This window comes from Heteronotia binoei, chromosome 9, assembly GCF_032191835.1.
Source record: "Heteronotia binoei isolate CCM8104 ecotype False Entrance Well chromosome 9, APGP_CSIRO_Hbin_v1, whole genome shotgun sequence".
Taxonomy (NCBI): domain Eukaryota; kingdom Metazoa; phylum Chordata; class Lepidosauria; order Squamata; family Gekkonidae; genus Heteronotia; species Heteronotia binoei.
The window spans coordinates 60,253,711-60,273,377 of NC_083231.1; the positions used below are offsets into that span (position 1 = coordinate 60,253,711).

A 19,667-nucleotide genomic window follows, 5' to 3' on the forward strand; every position below is an offset into this window, starting at 1 on the left:
CTCAGGATATCAGTCTGGCAGAAGGTTGTTTCCTATATAACACTGCCTATATAAAAGCATACCTATGCAGAGAAGACTTCATTTTAATGCAAATGTCAGGTGGTTTTTGTATTTGTTCTTTAATGTATGTTATTCCACGAGGAAAACATAATACAAACGTTTTGATACTTTGGAAATGTTATTTGTGAATTATAGTGGTTCTGCAGTATGAAAAGGGGTAGGTGGTTCAGGTGTAGGGAACTATGGTGTCTTCCTCAGATGATTGTACACTAAGCCATTATCTGATAAACACCTTGATGTGTTGGTCCTGTTGTGTTTACAGCAGTAGGCTGAAAATTGCTGAGGTAGTTCAGGCTTGACTGATTTGATGAAAGCGTTCGTTCATGCAGAGCGAAAGTTCGCTCTGCACAGCATTGTGTGCTTCAATCAAGGTAGAGATGTCTGAAAATGTAGAGGATTTTAGATGGCATTCCCAAGTTCTGTGGCACCATTTGGTATTATCTTTGTTTCACTGTACCATCCCCCCCAACCCCTGCTTTCATTTTTCCAGGTATGGTGCTTACCTTATGACAGATTTTACTAAAATAATTCTTAACACCCCTCTGAAATTAACATGTACTGGTTTATAACATGTTGAAAGTAATATGCAATAAACTAACAGTTATACCACAGTGAAACTGGTATCTGCAAAAGTGACTGAAATTCATATCCATGGAGTAAGTACAGTTTTATTGTCTTCTGTAAGCCAAAATGCCCTCAAAACGAGGTTGGGGAATTGTCAGATGGGCACTTGGTTTAATCAGGATCTTTTACCTGTGTATACAGGATTCCATTTCCAGAAATTAATGCTTAAAAATATTAGAGACTCTAATTAAGTAAAACAATTAAAATTTATTCCAGAAAAATATAGGCTTCCATACAAGATAAAATACTCATAAAATCATACATACAGTCCTAAGAAAAATAGAGAGAGAGAGACAACACATGGGTAGACAAACAGGGTGATATTTACTGATCGTAGTCTTCAAGAAGGCTCCAATGGCAATGATAGAGGACGGGGGAAATGGACCCAAAACTGATCAGGAATCGGAGATGGATCTAGACAGCGGAACTAGGGTACTGCTAGATGCACACCTGTGGGTATCTAGTCCACAGGTTATAAGGACTCTCTTGAGCCCTTAGGGGATGGGAGGTACGAGGGAGGAGGAAGGTGGTCAGCTGATGCATGACCTCCCAAAAAGGGGACGTTTCGCAGTGACCATAAGGGCTGGACTACTGCGACAGCCAATAGAAAGTTCATTGGTGGCACCTAATTGGGTGCCCATTCCTGACCAATGGACTTGCTTGGATCCTGGATACCTGAGTGAACTTTCAGATTGAAATGGACCAGGGTGAGGCTCCAAAATGACAGGTGGGGAGAAGAATAGGAGCGATTACTGGGTGGGGAGAAACTTAAGACTATTAGACTTATCTAAAAGGGTGACAATAGAGAGTCAAATCATTGCCTAGGTGACACCTGGTTTACACAAAGGAACTTGGCTCTGACTGAAGATGGTCTTCCACTTGTTCAATCTTCTTCTTGGCACCAGTCTTTGTCTTGAGTTCCGTTCGACATAGACGGTGGCGGTTGGACGATTAGCCACTCCTTGGGTGGGTAGATTGCTTGCAGGCACAGGTGACATCTGGTGAGTACGTGAGCCATCCGCTTCACTGGAATGGAGTCAGGCCTGGTAGGAAGTTGGCTGCATGTGGTGTTAGCCCTCCACAGTGGATTCTATGGTCAGCGCTTCAAAACTGTTCGCCTGGATAGCTCCTGGTGGTGCAGTCTCCTCCGCTCCATGGCTGGTATGGACGTCATACGGAAACGATGCGAAGCCATCCATTCTCCTGGTGGGCACTCGTAGTGGTCTTGAGTGCCTTTGTAGTGTTATGGCTGCTTGTACTACATAAGTCCCTTTTACCCCTGGATAGGTTTGCTCACACTCTCTGGCCAAACTTGTGTGAGTTACTTCTCCAGATACTTTGGCAACCAAGTTGGTGATTACGATGTTCTGTAAGGGGTTTTTTCCTCACACTTCCTATAGCATAAGGCTGTCCTGAATTTCCTCCAAGTAAGGAGTGCCATAGAGCTGAGGCTGCAACAGGAAAGGTGCTATTCCTGGTTTCTTTGATATGTTTATACCTCTTCTAGTATTGATCTTGGGGTAGCGTCCAATTAATAGTAATTGGGATTGTTAACACATTAAAACAAATATATAATAGACATTAAAACAGACCAAAACCCCCCAATAATAGATCATAAAACAAAAAACAAACAAAGCTAAAAGCGTATTAAATTTAGTAACACTGTATATTGGTCCACCAATAAATTCAGTAAATGCAGAGCAGAGCCACCAAAAAAACAAAACAGAACAGAAGGCCTGAGAAAATAGAGAATTTTTGCCAGGTATCTTAAACTCAATATGATAGTGAATTGCATGTGAGGGAATTCCACAATCAAAGTACCACAACAGAAAAGAACATCTCTGGTGCTTACCCTGCTCCTAAAAATGTATCCCCTCCCAGCTTCTGTTTTCCACTGTTGCTATGGCTGGTGGGAGAAAATTAATATAAAAAATGACTGGCAGGTCACACAGTGCGACATAACTTCCAGGAAAACCTGGAAGTGACACCAGTCCACTCTAGGAGTTGCATAAACTCCATGATTTTACCATAGTTTCCTGTGCTTCCAAGAAAGATGTGTCATTATTTCTGGTTTTTTTCTGGAAGTGACATCACTCTTTCTCTGATAGTGTCTCCCATGTCCCTGCCCCTCCAGTCTCTCACTGGCTGCCAGTCTGTGCCTGGCAGCCCTCCACATGGAGCAGGACCTTGGAAGCTGATCTTAGTATATAAGAAAGTTCCTATGGAAGTAGGTAGTCTTTAGGATTGCCAACCTCCAGGTGGACTTGGGAGTTCTCTTGGAATTAAGATCTCCAAACTACAAAGACCAATTCCTTTGGAGAAAATGGTGTCTTCTGAGGTGGGCACTATGGCATTATACCCCACTGAGGTCTCTCCCCTCCTCAAACTCTGTCCTACCTAGTCTGTGTCTCCACATCTCCAGGAATTCTCCAACCCATTTTTAGCAAACCTAGTAGTCTTTCAGCTATCCTGATTCCAGGCCATTTAGAGGTATATCAGTAATAACTTGCACTTTTAGTTGTGCCCAAAAGAAAATAGTTATATAAATCCTTGTAAGATGTTTTCTTGGTAGCTTTTATCCGTGAGCAATCTTACCCCTGTATTTGGATCAACTGAACCCACAAATGATCTTCAAGAATGTGTAAAGTGTGTTACTTGAATCTATCTTGGATTGCCTAAATAACTGTGACCAGGTCATGCTTCTCAAGGAAGGGTGACAGTTGACATCAGTCCTAACTCAGAGAAATGACCTGCAGCAGAGCCTCCCTGACCAATCTCAGAGAGTAGAGATCCATGAGAAAAGGCATTCCTGGAAGTAGGAAGATCTTAGCCTGTTGGTTCTTCCACAATCAAATCAGAAGCCAGTTGCCAGCCTGTCTAGCTACTATACCGATAATTCAATTTGCTTAAGATGCATTCTTAATGGATTGTATACTTGCAATTACTGACAGTCCCCTCAGTATTTATACCCTTCGATGTAAGCTCACAGGAATTAATCTAGGAATTATGTTCTAGATGTGTAAGTCTCAAACAGATAATGCTTTACAATTACACCTTTCACTTTTGCATTCCACTGATCCTACATACATCTACATTTTCAAATAGGACCTCCAGTAATTATATTTGTTTGAAATACCTGGATGGTTTTTTTAAGGTCAGCAATGGGCATTCTTCTTTTTTTAACCAATGCTTCCAAAACCTCATTGCAAGAATTTAGCATCTTTGTCAGCAGAAAGTTGCCCCAGTTGGGATCTGGATTGCCCCCTTTCCCCTCCAAGTCCCTCAGCCTTCAGCACCCTGGAACAGTCTGGCTGAGACAAAATTTTATTGTATACTTCATGTGTTAGTAGCCCTTGAGTTTTTCATTCTTAGAAACAATAGCAAGATTTATTTTATTTTATTTCTGTTTTTTTATCTGGGGGTATGAGTGAATGCAGATAGTATTTGCATTATGTTTGTCTGTCTTTTGCCATGGTTCCAACAGCAGAGACAAGGCAAGGATATCTCAGGAGCTAAATTGTAGGTAATGTATAATCCTGTGTGCTTCTTGGGATGGAAGGGATGTTTCCCAGAACAAGTACTAAGACAATGGCACATCCAGGGCCAGATCTGCAGGCAGTCTCCACTTGGTTCAATGGAGACTTCCTAAGCTTATCAGAAGACTGAATCTGGGTTTTGTTCCATTTTAAAGTGATCATGTTGAAATAGCTGTAATGTTGAGGGGGGGCGGTTTGGCTTTCAAGGGACCATTTATGTATATAGTGGGTTTTGTTGCACAGTTAGCACCAGATTTTTATTTTTGCCATTTTGGAGGAGGATTTTTATATGCATTTTAACAGTTATTTAAGACTCCCCATATGCTTTAAAAAAGCATGTGAATATATGTACTTTCCCCCCTTTTAAATAAAGCTGCATCATAACCAGCATATTCCATCAATACGGAAGAATGAGAAGGGAGCTGTGGCTGGAACAATATGTAAAAATACTGCTCGTAAAAAATTTCCTTTATTAACTGTCATCATCCCCAGAATATATGTTCAAATAAACGTTGTGTAATAACTAAATTTGAGATTAATAGGCCCCTTAAGAAACAGTGAAGTCATTCAGGATAGTCAGTGAAAAATAGGCTATAAGACTGCTACATGCACATATTGTCCTGCTTACATGCTCTCTCCGGTGTCATTCCCATTTATCAATGTCGGCAGGCTCTGTTCTCATTAAAACACTCTTGCACAAAAGCAACTTAATTTCCTTAAGAGGAAAGGACACCTGATTCAATTTAGCACCCACAACCAATAACTTGAATATATATTCTTTCCAGTCTGATGTCAAATGAATAGTTATGAGCAGCAACTGAGAGAAAATGTATTGCTCTTTTAAAAAACACACACACACACACACAACAAAATCTATCTGTACGGCATCAGACATGTGGAAACCTTCTCTCTACAAAATTGGAACAGTCTACTAGTGAATATAAAAGCTAAGATGTAAATGTCATAGCAACACATTTGTTTCAAAAAAAGAGGAATTTGATGTGGTTCTTTCAGATGGCACTCATGACTCGGTTAGGTTTATGTGGGTTTGCTATTCATCTCCAAACTAGATAATGCTCTGCAAATGGCAGCTATAGGTTTAGCTCCCTCACTGCATTGGTATGGCATTGCTGCAGTTACCTGTGTCCTTTCCCAAATATGATCTATGGTTTCCTGTCCCTGCTTCATACTGTTGGCTAGTAATAGACAGGGAAAGGCATTATGTTGTAACACTGGGACATAAATAAGTTCTTCTAGACTAGGGGTGGTCAAACTGTGACTTGGGAGCCACATGTGGCTCATTCACACATATGCTGTGGCTCTTGAAGCCCCCACCACACCGTTGGCCAACTTGGAGAAGGCATTTGTCTCTTTAAATCACTTCTCCAAGCCAAGCCAGCCAGTGGCTTGGAGAATGCATTTAAAGTTGCTTTCTTTCCACTCCATCCTTCCTTCCTTGAGACAGTTTGGTGTAGTGGTTAAGTGCGTGGACTTTAATATGGGAGAACTGGGTTTGATTCCCTACTACTCCACTTGCAGCTGCTGGAATGGCCTTGGGTGAGCCAGAGCTCTCACAGAGTTGTCCTTGAAAGGGCAGCTTCTGGGAGAACTCTCAGCCTCACTTATTTCACAGGGTGTCTGTTGTGTGGGAGGAGGGTCAAGGAGATAGTGAACCACTTTGAGACTCTGAAATTCAGAGTATAGGGCAGGGTATAAATCCACTATCTTCTCCTTCCTTCCTTCCTTCCTTCCTTCCTTCCTTCCTTCCTTCCTTCCTTCCTTCCTTCCTTCCTTCCTTCCTTCCTTCCTTCCTTCCTTCCTTCCTTCCTTCCTTCCTTCCTTCCTTCCTTCCTTCCTTCCTTCCTTCCTTCCTTCCTTCCTCCCTCCCTCCCTCCCTCCCTCCCTCCCTCCCTCCCTCCCTCCCTCCTGCAGCTCTCAAACATCTTATGTTTATTCTATGTGGCTCTTATGTTAAGCAAGTTTGGCCACCCCTCATGGAAGGGAAAAGAAAAGCTAAATATGCAGCTGCCATTTTGGGTGCTTATGCTGTGCATTCAGAAAACTTTGGCTGTCATAACACAGCTGCAGTTCTGGCGGGGGATGATACAGGACTTCGTTCAAATCCTGCCATCAGTTCTTCTGGCATAGTATTATGGTTGCAAGTAAGTTAACATTTCTGTTGAAATCAAGGAAGAGCTCTAAACTGCCCCACTTTCTCCCATAGCCTCACTGATGGAACATATCAAGGTACATTGTGTAGCTTTATGGCCCTGTGTCCCCAGAATGGAGAGTATGCAAGTGTACCAATTAACATGCGTGGGTTTTTTGGCAGAAATTACTAATGCTTGTCTTCTGAGAACTCCTTGCAGGTACCCTGCCACAAAACTCCAGGCGTAATTATCTACCTGGAACTTCAACTTTGCTGCTGAAACCAAAGCTACAAGGATGAGGTGCACCACTTACAGGTAAGCAAGAAAGGGAAGGGATGCTTACCAGCTGGGGGGAGCCCATATGGCAGTGTGACATTCTACATCACTCTTATCTATGCACCCCCTCCGATGAAAAGATGAGTGTGCCCAACATCCAAACAACTGTGGCCATAGTCTGTCTCCCCACCATCTCTGAGTTATGGATGTTTGTGTTCCGACTTAATGTTCCCTTACTGCATGTCTCCGGTTTTGGGAAGATCACTATAAGGAAAGCATGCACTGTGTAAAGAGGAAAACTGTTAGGTGGGGCCTTTTCCATAGTGCTGTGGGGAAAATTGGTTGCAGCATGTTGCCCCCATTGTTGAATACCTGTCATTGTGCCCCATCTGTTGTTGATCAAACACAACTACTTCTTCTTTGCAGGATCAGAACCTGGTCACTTGAAGCGGAATAAACCATAACTGGAGATAGAGCTCTAATAACTGGATGGTTGAGTATTGTCCCTGTGGTTACATTATCTCCCTTGATACATTGATTGTTAAAAATTTACATCAGGGGGACTACCAGTTAATTAGGGCTGGGGCACTTAAGCTGAAAGAACACTTAAGGTACTGTTATCCACACCCAGCGTGCACTTGTGGACCCCAGATGAGCACCTAGGCATAGAAGCTGTCAATTACTTACTATTTCCATGTCTGTTATCTCACTACAGGCAGCCATTCAGTCCTCACAGATACAAGGATGATCACCACCCCTGGTGCCATTCAGACAATGATTGAACTACAACTGGAACAGCAATGATCTCTGAGAAATCAACATCTTATGTGGGGTTGCTACCTTTTGCTTCTCAGAAGTGCGTGATTCATGAGGACGTAACTGGCGTAGCAGTATCATGTATGGAAACACACTGATGGAGAAAGCCACTTTTATTGTTCTCCTTACCAAACATCTTCCCAGCGAACAGTGAGCTGAGCCTCCATGGTTGAAAAAGTTGATATACCTGTGTTTCCATGGTGTTTTCAGACGTAACTCCTCTGCTGATGTTCATAAATACCTGTGACTGTCAATCATCTATGTTCTCCTGATAGTTAACAGATAGAGAACTTTTCTCACTCTGCTTATTACCTTAGATGCCACTGTGACAAGGAACTTACAATGAGAGGGAGCACTGTGCTCATCATAAAATGTCATTAAGGTTGAGAATCTGCATTTTATATGTGACCTTACTCTTGGGGCAGCAGCAAATGGGTAATGCCAGCTCCTCAGTCTCCTCCTGACTCCTCTCCCCCAGCATTGTCAGTGTGGTGATAAATTAAGTAGCATTCTCATATGATGATAAAGTCTGCTGGAAAAATAACTAGCAGATATTGGCAAAGAATTAAATGTGCATAAGGGAAGATGTGATTGCATGAGATGAAGAGGGCTGGTGATAGGATAACAATGCCACTGGTGCAAACATTTTAATATATATTTTATAGCCTTGTAGAGTAGTCACACAAAAAGTCAGATCAATAAAATGTCTATGTCCTGAATATTCACTTTGTTGTGCTGCTTTCATTGTTGGTTCTTGCTGAAGTTGAATTTTCACATGTTTAACCAGTGAGAATATGCACAATAATAAACTAGCTGTCTGTAGGTAAATACAGATTCTCCTGTGAGGTCTGTGGGCTTTTTAATTACTCTCATGTTATGTCTAGTGTTCAGTGTCCAAAGGCTTCCTGGAAATTATGCAAGGATCTTAGAAGATTGAGCTTTCTCTTAAAACTTTTTTTCAGCTGTGGGAACTGTTTCATATTTTAATGTGTGTGTGTGACAGAGTAATTGGAAAGTTCAGATTTTAAATGTTTCAGAGCTTTTTCAAGAAGGGCTCATATTTGTACATTTGTCGGTCTACTTGAGGGAGACGGCCACACTTCCATGGCAGGGGAAAGGTACTTCATATGCTGAAACATATTCTGTGAGCCCCTTGTATCTCCAGTTAAAAGGTCTTCTCTAGCAAGATTGGGAAAGGCCTCTACCTGAGATCATGCAGAGGACTTGTCTGAGTAGACAGTACTTGTTTCACTAGTTGAGCCAGTGGCCTGACTGGAAATACAGGGCAGCTTATTATTTTATATGTGCATAGATGATACATATATAAAGATGATACAGCATAGTTGACTCCTGAGCCAAGGGACCTTGCCCAGATACTGAAGTGCGTGATAAGTTAAATGCAGCTGAGGCACAGATTATTAGGGACTTGGCCCCACTGAATAAAGTGATACATAAGTCTATCTCAAAAAGTACGCAGCAACTGAAAAAGTAATTTAAAATATTTATTTTTACCCAAAACAAAAAAAAATCAAGTTCACAACGTGATTAATGGGGAAGGAAAATTGAGGTGGTATGAGAAAATATGGTCATATCCTCCATGGAGAGGAGGCATGTTAATACTGACTACCCAGAAGGTGGTGATCTATTTTGTGGTGGCAGAAGATGCTTTCTTTTGCTTTGTTTTGCCACTGCAGAGTAATGAGACTACCTCATCTAGAGTCTGTTTTTACTGCTTTTGACCTTCACAACTACTCACTCAGCTTGTGCCAATATTTCACTAGGGCTTAGCCCGAGAGTTTGTTTTCAGCACAGGTTGAGCCCTGGAAGAAGAATATTTCTGGGCGTGCACATAATGCTGTTGGTACTGGAGTCAGCAATCTCTTCTCTTCCTGCACACTTTAATAATTTGGTAGCATACTTAAAGATGCAGAAGAAGCAGTGGAATCACTGAATAATATTTTTCAACCTGCAGGGAATAAAGGTAACTCCCCCCACACACTATTGCCCCCAACAACTGGCATTCAAACATACCCTGCCTCTAAACACGGAGATTCTGTTTAGCTATCATAGCAAATGGCCACTGATGGACCAGTATGAATCTGTCCAATCCTTTTAAAAAGTTTTCTGAACTGGTGGATGTCATTTCTTATAGTTGTTTATTCAATAAATTAATAATGCATCTCGTCATGTATTGCTTCCTTTTGGCTGTCCTGAACCTTCTGCCAATCAAGTTCACTGTGGAGGAACTGCAACAGTTAAGTTTAAAAAAAAAAGTCTCTTCATTTTCTTCACATCATTCATTAGTTTTTAAGCATCTGTATTTGTATACCGAATCTACATAAATCTTCCTAATTATGGAAAAGAAGCAGCAGCAGTTTTCGTCATATCTTTCCAGCCAGACTGATCCTGCTAAAAGTGCCCTCTTATCAAAGTTTCTTTACATGCCAATAAAGGTGACTGACTATCAAAGATTCTGGAAACTTCTGTTTCCACCTTTTTCAGCCCCTGATTCCCATTATTTATTTTATTATTTATTTATTACTTTAAATTTCTGTCCCGCCCTCTCCACAAGCGGACTCAGGGCGGCTAACAATATTCATATTTACAAATTAACCAATAAAAAGCTACAGTTTAAAATAATTTAAAAACATTTCATTTCATGGTGCTGTATCACTATAATATAAGTGGTGATCATGGTACTCTATAATGATGTAGGGTGGCAGCTCTCTCCAGGTTAAATCTCAAAGGCCTGTCGAAACAGTTCGGTCTTACAGGCCCTGCGGAAAGTAGAGAGATCCGGCAGGGCCCTTATGGCCTCTGGGAGAGCATTCCACAATTCTGGTGCTGCCACCGAGAAGGCCTAGATTGCGTCAGCCGCAACCTAGCCTCCTTTAGTCCAGGGATGGACTATAGATTTTTTGTCCCTGAACGCAGTGCTCTCCGGGGAATGTGTGGAGAAAGGCGGTCCCATAGATAGACAGGCTGCTGACCACAGAGGGCTTTAAAGGTCAATACCAACACCTTGAAACGGACTCGGAACACAATAGGTAGCCAGTGCAACTCTCTCAGCACTGGCCGAATGTGCTCCCACGAGGAGAGCCCCATTAACAGCCGCGCTGCAGTGTTTTGCACTAGCTGTAGTTTCTGGGTCAGCGCCAAGGGTAGCCCCATGTAGAGAGCATTACAGTGATCTATTCTTGAGGTGACCATAGCATGGATCACCATTGCTAAGTCGTTGCGCTCCAGGAAAGGGGCCAACTTCCGCACCCGCCAAAGATGAAAAAAGGCGGATCTAGTAGTGGCTGCTACTTGGGCCTCCATTGTAAGAGAGGACTCCAGGAGCACACCAAAGCTCTTGACCTTAGGGGCCGGTATTAGTGACACCCCGTCAAGAGCCAGCAGAGGGATCTCCCCCCCTGGACCATCCCGGCTCAGATAGAGAACCTCCGTCTTCGTCGGATTCAGTTTCAACTGACTCAGCCTGAGCCAAGATGCTACGACTTGAAGAGCCAGGTCTAGATTTTCCGGGGTACAGTCGGACTGATCACCCATCAATAGATAGAGCTGGGTGTCGTCTGCATATTGGTGACATCCCAGCCCATACCTCCTGACAATCTGGGCAAGGGGGCGCATATAGATGTTAAATAACATCGGGGACAGAACCGCACCCTGTGCCACACCACATATAAATGGGTGCCTTTGGGATGATTCCTTCCCTATCCACCACCCTTTGTCCCCGATCTTGGAGAAAAGAGGCCAACCACTGTAAGGCAGACCCCGGAATCCCCACGTCGGCAAGGTGGCTAGTCAGTAGCTGATGGTCAATCGTATCAAATGCGGTCAACAGATCTAATAATAACAGCACCGCTGAGCCGCCCTGATCCAGATGTCTCATGAAGTCATCTATGAGGGCGACCAGAACCATCTCCGTCCCGTGACCTGGTCGAAAGCCGGACTAGAATGGATCCAGTGCAGAAGTGTCATCTAGAAATCCCTGTAGCTGAGTTGCTGCCGCCTGCTCTATAACCTTACCCAAAAAGGGAAGGTTTGATACTGGCTGATAGTTCGCCAATACAGCCGGATCGGCAGATGGTTTTTTCAAGGGGGGATGGACCACCGCCTCTTTAAGAGGTGTGGGAAAGATCCCTTCTACCAGGAATCTGTTGACAGTACCCTGTAGTGGCTTATGTAACAGCACCTGGCTAGCTTTTATAAGCTAGGACGGGCACTGGTCCAACCCACAGGTCGTAGGGCGTACAGCGAAAAGGATCCTATCGACTTCCTCCAGGCTGAGTGGATTGAAGGACTCTAGAATTGGATCAGAAGACGCACTCGGTGCCTCAAGTTATTCTACTGTATCAATTATGGTGGGGAGGTCACGTCGGAGCGATGAGACCTTATCTGCGAAAAGCTCGCAAAAGCCTCACAGACAATTTTCAATTCTCTAACATTTGGTTTACGTTGCGGTAAAATTGTTAATGATCGAATTATACTAAACAATTCTGCAGGGCGCGAGGTTGCAGACGCAATCCGGGATGCAAAGTAAACCTTCTTTGTGGCCTGGACTGCCATCTCATATGTCCATATAAATGATCTATAAGATGTTCTTGAAGCTCCGCTGCGAGTACGTTGCCATTGTATCTCTAGTCGTCTCAGTCGCCGTTTCATTGATCGCAGATCCGAGGTATACCACAGAGCGGATCGTGAACGAGGATGGAGAGGATGTCGGAGAGCGATCTCGTCAATGGCTGTGGGAAGCTGGCTATTCCAGATCTCCACCAGCTCATCTAACGAGTCACTAGAGGGCCAGGGATCCCGTAAAGCCATTTGAAGCGGCAAAGGGTCCATCTGCCTTTGTGGGCGAGCTAGAAGTTGCTCGCCGCCTAAACAGGGTATGGGTGGTGTATCCACATGGGCCCTCAGGGCATAGTGGTCAGACCATGGCACTGCCTTGGCAGAAATCTGATCCACTACAACTCCCACGGCAAAGATCAGGTCTAACGTGTGTCCGGTCCAATGCATGGGTGCTGTTATATATTGGGAGAGTCCCAGTGCTGCCATGAAAGACACTAGGTCCGTCGCCCGAGTGGAAGCCACGTCCTCGGCATGGACATTGAAGTTACCCAGGACTATAAGCCGAGGATACTCCAATGCCCAACCTGCTACAGCCTCTATCAGGGATGGTAAGGCACTGGCCGGTGTGTTAGGCGGACGGTACACCAGCCAGATTGCCAACCTCTCCCCAACATCCCACATCAGTCCAGCACACTCCATGCCCACAATCCTTGGCGGCAGAAGCGCTCTGAAGGAGCAATCCTCCTGTATGAAAAACGTCACCCCTCCCCCCCCCCCGCCCGCTAGTCCAAGCCTGGTGAAGAACGGAGAAACCAGACGGGGCTACTTGGGAGAGAGCGACCGTCTCCCCATCCCGCACCCAGGTCTCCGTCACGCAAGCCAGGTCCATGTCCTGCCTGATTCAAAAATCCTGCAGAACTGAGGTTTTATTATTTATGGACCTGGCATTGCACAATACCAGGGACGGAGGCGAGTGCTTCCACTTGGCCCCCACCCGCTATCGTTGGGATGGGACACATGCTGGAAGGGGAGCGAGCCCTCTTGTGTCTCAGTCTCCTTCCATTCCAATTTTGCCTGTTCCCACCGCTGTACTTTCCCCTCCCCAGGAGCACTGGAATCTACTCATTATGCACAATTTGTGCCTCTCAAGATTTCTCTCTATAGCCATGTGTCTATTTTGTAATTTTATATTCAAACACACACACACATGTTTACCAATATAGGATGCATTTCTTACATCTGTCACAAAAATCTTTAAATAAATCAGTAAGAAATCTACCTCAGAAACTTTATGTAGAACAAAACCAGACAAAATAGTGGTGCAGATTGAGAAGCTCTGGGATCACTTTTTAAAAGAATTAAATCTATGTGGTGTAATATGAGAAGCCCGCCTTAGCAAAGCTGCATTTACCAAAGGCCCATGTCAGATGTCCCACCAATATGATGATAAGAAAAACCTGTTGCTTAAACAACAGTGCTTAAAATGTAATTAAATCAATTCTAATTATCAGGAGAGGTAGTTCTAACTACTTAATGTTATGCTCTTTAACTAAATCTAAACCAAGATCTATTAAAAACAACAAACACAAATTATAGTTACATACTTAAGATTCAGTATTGTTTGTGTTGTTTAATTCCAAAGGGTATTCACTATGCCATGTTTGTAACTGCTAGTACAGATGAATACAGATCCCCGTACATGTAAAGAGTGGAGGGAGGGGGAAATCACTCTTTTCACTACTTTGATAGATTGTTCGGAAATATTAACTTGGCAGTTCATAATATTAACAGAGGTTTGCTGTTCTATTAAGTTTGTTTTAATTTCTTAGCAAGAGAAAGGATGAAACGGAATGAGACAAAAACTTAAAAACAAGGGGGGGGAGGGGGATTGCATTGTTCCAGTGCTGGCTTGGTTGATCAGTTTAGCAGCAAGATCTCAGAATAGGCAACTGTTTGCTTCAGCCTTACTGTAGTACTTACTATCCAGCCTCTGATGTCTTCCACATGAGTTATCTTCCTTGGCTTCAGTGTTATCTGGAAGCAGGTGTTCGACCTCCACAACATCATGGTGCGTTTGTATACCTCCCAGGGTTTTGCTGGCTTTTCTTTGATCTTTCACAAACCTGTTTTGAGCCAGAATTTTGGGAAAGATCACAGTAAAGCCCGGATGGCTTCTGTGTGGGTGAGAAAATTCAGATTTCTCCCACCCACATGATCGTTATTTTCCCTGAACCTATCCCACAGCCTTCACTTCTTTCCACCACCACAGGAGGCTTTAAATGTTTCTAACTGATTTTTGAATATCTATTATTTTTTATATAATGCTATGACAAATATGTGTACAAGGTTCTCTGAATTCCCAGCTTGCATATTTTAAAAGTGTCTATCCCCTTCAATTGTGGAGATATAAAGGGGAAGGCATATTTCTGCAATAGAAGGGATAGATACTTTTGTTTTTTTAATGAAAGCTGGGAATTCAGATAACCTGATATAGAGGGGCCCCTATAATTTTGTCATCCCTGCCTAAAGCAACTAATTTTACTCTCAGGGGCAAGGGTATATGGAAATCTTTCTTGTGAGGTTGAAAACTAAGGGAGTGGAGGCCAGGCTGCTTGATAAGAACATGTTGTTAGAATTGTGTCCGTGAAAGCATTTAACTGTGTGTCTGTGTGTGCAAATATATGTGTGTTGTCATGAGTACTGTGATTTCCTCATAATAAGATAAAGCAGAAAGAGCAATAATTTGACCTCTTCACAAACCTTAGCTACTGAGTGCAGCTGCCTCCCTAATCAGCAACATGATTGGCCACCAATGCCTCATCAGCACACAGCAAGACCTCCTAATCCTGTGTACAGAGCTCTGCATAGGTTTCACTTCATGGAGCCAGCAGCAGTCAACTAGTAATCATGTGACTGTGACAATGCTTTGGCCAAGCAGGTGCAAAGCACTGTGGCTGCACAGCCCTCGAATCCTCCCTACAAGCAGAATTGACTTTCTGCCTGCCCTGATGCAGAGCACTTGGTACAGATATCTTTGTTTTGAAGGGTTATCAATTTCATGTTTTTCAAACCATGGTGTGAAAGACTGATTAACTCATATTTGTTGTAGAAGGTATCTTGCTTTTGCAAAGAGTCCTTTGGCCTAGAGCCTCCTTCTTATGTTCAAAAGCAGGATGTTGATTAGATAGAGGTGTTGAAATATGTTGCCATAGTTTACAACTGTCACCTATGATGTTTTATTCAGCCGCATCTATTCAGAAGCTCCCTCTGCAACACGGAATACCATATGCTGTTGTCCTTGCCTTGCAAGCGAATGGCTAAGCAAAGGGTTTCCAAGCCTGTGCTTGCTTGTGCATTTGGGCCACTGAGAAGCTGTGGTCCGGTGCTATCTTTTATTGATAAGGCTAGTGGAGGATGACTCTAATGAAATTATCAAAGCTTTGAATTAATGATGAACTTGAATAAGAAAGCTACGCTCTCTGGAGCCAGGCATCTCATTACCCATTCACTCTTATTGCACTCTCTCTTTGTAGAGCAGAATGCATGTTCTGCTACAGCTTAGCCTGTGTTTTGGATTGAATTCAAACTTGCTGAGCTCTCTCAAACATCCACTTGTAATTGCTCTATGGCTGGGAGACGTCCTTGGTGATTAATTTGCCTCTGCTCTTCATGTAAATGGCAGGTCCTCCCCCCCCCTTTGTTCTCCCTCACCTCTCTTATGGTTCCGCATCGTCAGAGTGGGTGCCACGCAGGAGTGGCTTCTTCTTTCTTGATAAATGGGGAAAGCTTTGCAAGATTTTAAAATTTTGATGGAATTTAGTAACTTATCCTTAATACATAATTTCTCATGGTTATTGCTTGGACATTTTAGGTAAGCAACACATTCTTTAAAATTTGGTTCACAGGTCATTGCACTGTTTATATGGTAGGATTTTCCCTTTTGAACTTTTTATTTTTGCAAGGATAAGCCCTACTTGAACTATTTGTGTAAACCTTTTTTTAAAAAACCAAAACCGCAGGATTCTCACTCTAGTTTGTGCTGTATATGCTGACACAAGTTGAGTTGTGTGTTACCTTTTTATAGCCTCCTTGTGTGAGAGATTCATAATCTGGAGCATGTTTTAGATGATGGGCCACTGGCGTCTCTTTTGAATGGTGGCGATATCTAGAAGAGCATATGAAGGAGCAAGAACATTCTGTGTAATGTGTGGCTTTCTCTTTTTCCCCTCTTTTAGGCTGCTGCTATTTTTAACTCTGCGTTTGGAAGCTTTTTGGTAAGTAATGCACGTTTTTTTTGTATTCTACTTAATGCAGCATTGTTTAATATTTTTATTGCTGCTGATTATTTATTAAAGGGGATCAGTGGCTCAGTTTTATCTGCCCTATAGTTCATTAACTCCCAAGCTTTCTATTTCTTGTCAGTATCTCACGCTTCCCAGGAAATTAGTGCATGAATAATCTCTGATCAATATGATGTAATGATACTTAAGTATATGTTAATAGTCTCCTTAATGAGGTGACAGTCCATTATTATTTAGATGTTAGGGGGGGGGACTAGTGTCAATATATTGATTTTTTTTCCCTAATGAGGTCTATCACACAATCATTATTTTCTATCATGGGGCCATGGGTTTTGAAAGGAAAATGCAGCCCAGATGATAAGAGCTGTTGCTAATTCACTCAGTGACGTATCATTTGATTGGCATATTTCACTGACAGACAAGAAGTGTGTCCCACATCCCTGGGGAAAGTATTAGAATAAGTGAAAATAAGTAAATAGCCAATGTTTCTCAAAGTATTTTTATGTATACATGATTGAACACTGCTTGCTGAGCACAATACACTATCTAGTACACAGAACAAAGACTGTAGTTATTTTCCATATTTTTATATATTGAGGGAATTAAATAGCCTAGCCATTTAGGGCACACTTTGTATTGTTCTGCATCTTTCTAATCGTTCATTTCAAGTGTGGTCTTACTATTATGTTAATAAAAGTTTAACAGTAAATATACAGACAAATAAGGCATATGAAGATTGCTTTGGTTTATTATGAATGCTTGCCAATAGAAAAAAATGCTGCAATATATGAAATTAAGCTAGATATTTTGAAACATCCTTGCATATTTCTGTGCATTTTAATATAACTGTTTTCATGAATATAGTTTAAACTCAAAACAGATTATGGTTGGTATTTTTTTTGTTTGACTATTTTTCTATCCAGGTGTGGGGCCTGTGTTAATCCACTACTGATGTGTGAAACACAGTGGGGCTTAGTTGCAGTGCCAGAGAACCACTGCTGCTCCTCATTGCTCCCCTTTCCACCCCTCTTAGTATCCATAGCAAACTGTACATGCTGTAGGTGGGAGAGACGTGCCATCACATCATTGCCCCATGATTTTAACATAGTGCAGCACTCAGTCAGCTGCACAAGTCAATCTCATCTATCTTTAAGGCTTGAACTATGTGGCGTCCACGTGAACAAAGTTGAATTTTGTTAGCCAAAAGATAAATTTGTCTCAGGATGGATTTTGTTTGCTGCTGAAGATCTAACATTGCATTTACAATTAATTGCTTAGATGTTTCATTGTGGAAATTAATTTTTCACTTGGTCAGCTGGCCTGACATAATGCACTTAAGTAAACTGCCTGTGCTTTACTGAAGATATTTTTATGCCCCGCAGGAGCCTCAGGTGGTGGTTTGCCTTCTTCACTCTTATGGCCCACTGTAATGGCTAATGTCCTAAGAAAGGGTGTTGGATATTGGGACTGATTCATGGTTTTGTCAATGAGTAATAATTCTGTTAACACTTAAGGAACACTCCTTTAAGTGCTTTTAAAATATGAGGCCTGAAGGTCTGGAAGGCCAAACTAAGAATAGCATTTTACACTTGCCCCACTGGGAAAGGAGGGGCAAGGTCTGGGGAATATGGATGAGGGTTTGCTTAGATGAGGATATGGATAAGTATCTTCTTACTATTAAAATATATTAACACTTGACTGTATTTACTGGTGAGGGCAAATCCACGTCAGGCTTTAAAAATAGCTCTCAATCTCTGCTTGGAAAAAAACCCTGCAGATTTGCAGGCAAAAATATGTGCATATTTATAGTCAGCTTAATAACATCATAGGTCTAATTAAAACATGGTGTGTTAAAGAACTAATTGTTACAGAAAACTTTTTTTATGTAGCTAGTCTTGTAATAACTAATGAAAGATGAATTCAATTTACATAAATTTCAAGCCAAGAGAATATTTTAGAATTATACCACAGAGAATTGTTCTAAGTTAAGAAGTTAATATAATTATCTCCTTCCTTCATTTAAAAAGTTGGAGTTTAGAGTAATTGTTGAACATAAATGATTTGCGTTTTTCCCCATGACAGTGATTTAATAAAGTTTGATAGCATTGTGGTATTTCAAGGTGGCTGCTTATCAGGAATAGTTGCAGTGCTTAGGATACAACCTTATGTATACTTTATTTTAGGGCAATATGTTCTGAGAGCAAAGCCAAAGGTTGTTCATATTTCAGTTTCATTTATAATTGGAATTGTATGTCCCTTGCCCCCACCCTTACACAAAATGCCCTGTTAATAAAAATGTATGGAATTCTTATCTACGCAGTTTTAGGAGGCATAATGCTTTATATAGCCTGACAGGACTTGTGCAGCAAGTAAATGCATTAGATGTAGTGTCCATTTTTCTTGCAAATTTGTGACATAGATTTAATTATGGGAATGACCAACTTACAAATCTAATTTCCATTGGCTGAACCAAGTTTTTTATATTTTAATAATGATGGATTTTTTAGCAATGATTTCATTACTATTTAAACAAATTCCATGGTGTGGAACTAACCAATTGACTGGCCTTTTATTTTATTATGTCACACCAGATGCTGTGCATTTTTTTCTGCTAATTGTTCAGTGTTTTAAGATACTGTGCAAAAAAACTAAGGGAGCACACCCCTTACATATCCTTTTTCTTTCCCATTTTATCTGTCATCTGCCTTCCTTTATTTTACATGGTTGAGTTAAGTGTGTTCACTATTAGTGTTAAATTATAAATCAGTCCATCTAATAGTAAGCTAAGTGGCTGTTCTGCAGATGATGAAAGCAGCAACATCAGGCCACCAGCAGGCAAAATAGAGATCCTTACACAGTCAAGGAAGTCCCCAAGTATGCTGACGAATTCCTACTCTTCCCCATCCACGGAATTCCTTGTAGGCCTTCGGTTTGTTAATACTATCTATAAAATCTAGCTGTTTTTTTTTTCATCATGTACATCCATACTTGGACATGTGGGTTCTCCTTTCTCTGTTAGAAATTGTGCAAAACTAAAACTGTTCTGTACTTAGATTCTTCTAGATTAGATGTACCAGAGGATATTCTTCCTGTTTAACAGCACTTGGGAAAAATTTTCTTCTTCAAAAAGTGGTTACTATTATTACTACTTATTACTTTTACTAATACAGTTCCCCTGCAGGAAGGGAGTATCCCCCCCTTTCTTTGCTTCCTTCCCTCTCCCATTCTCTATCTTCCTTTGCCCTTCTCTCTTTCTCCCCCACCCCTTCTTTGTCAATTCCATGGAAAGGAATTCCATGCACAGGAATGGGGGATGGGATACTTCCTCT

At 41.9% G+C, this 19,667-nt stretch overlaps 1 protein-coding gene across 3 annotated transcripts in view; it reads left to right on the forward strand.

Annotated features, from left to right (window-relative positions):
- The window catches only part of SLC10A7 (solute carrier family 10 member 7), a 194,858-nt gene that overhangs the window by 43,448 nt on the left and 131,743 nt on the right, over nucleotides 1-19,667 (forward strand). For 2 of the 3 annotated variants that reach the window (XM_060246676.1, XM_060246678.1), the window contains exon 5: nucleotides 16,273-16,311. The exons of the other annotated variant lie outside the window; for it this stretch is intronic. In XM_060246676.1, coding sequence (XP_060102659.1) covers nucleotides 16,273-16,311 — 39 coding nt within the window. The remainder of the gene's footprint in view (nucleotides 1-16,272; nucleotides 16,312-19,667) is intronic. 3 annotated transcript variants of the gene reach the window in all.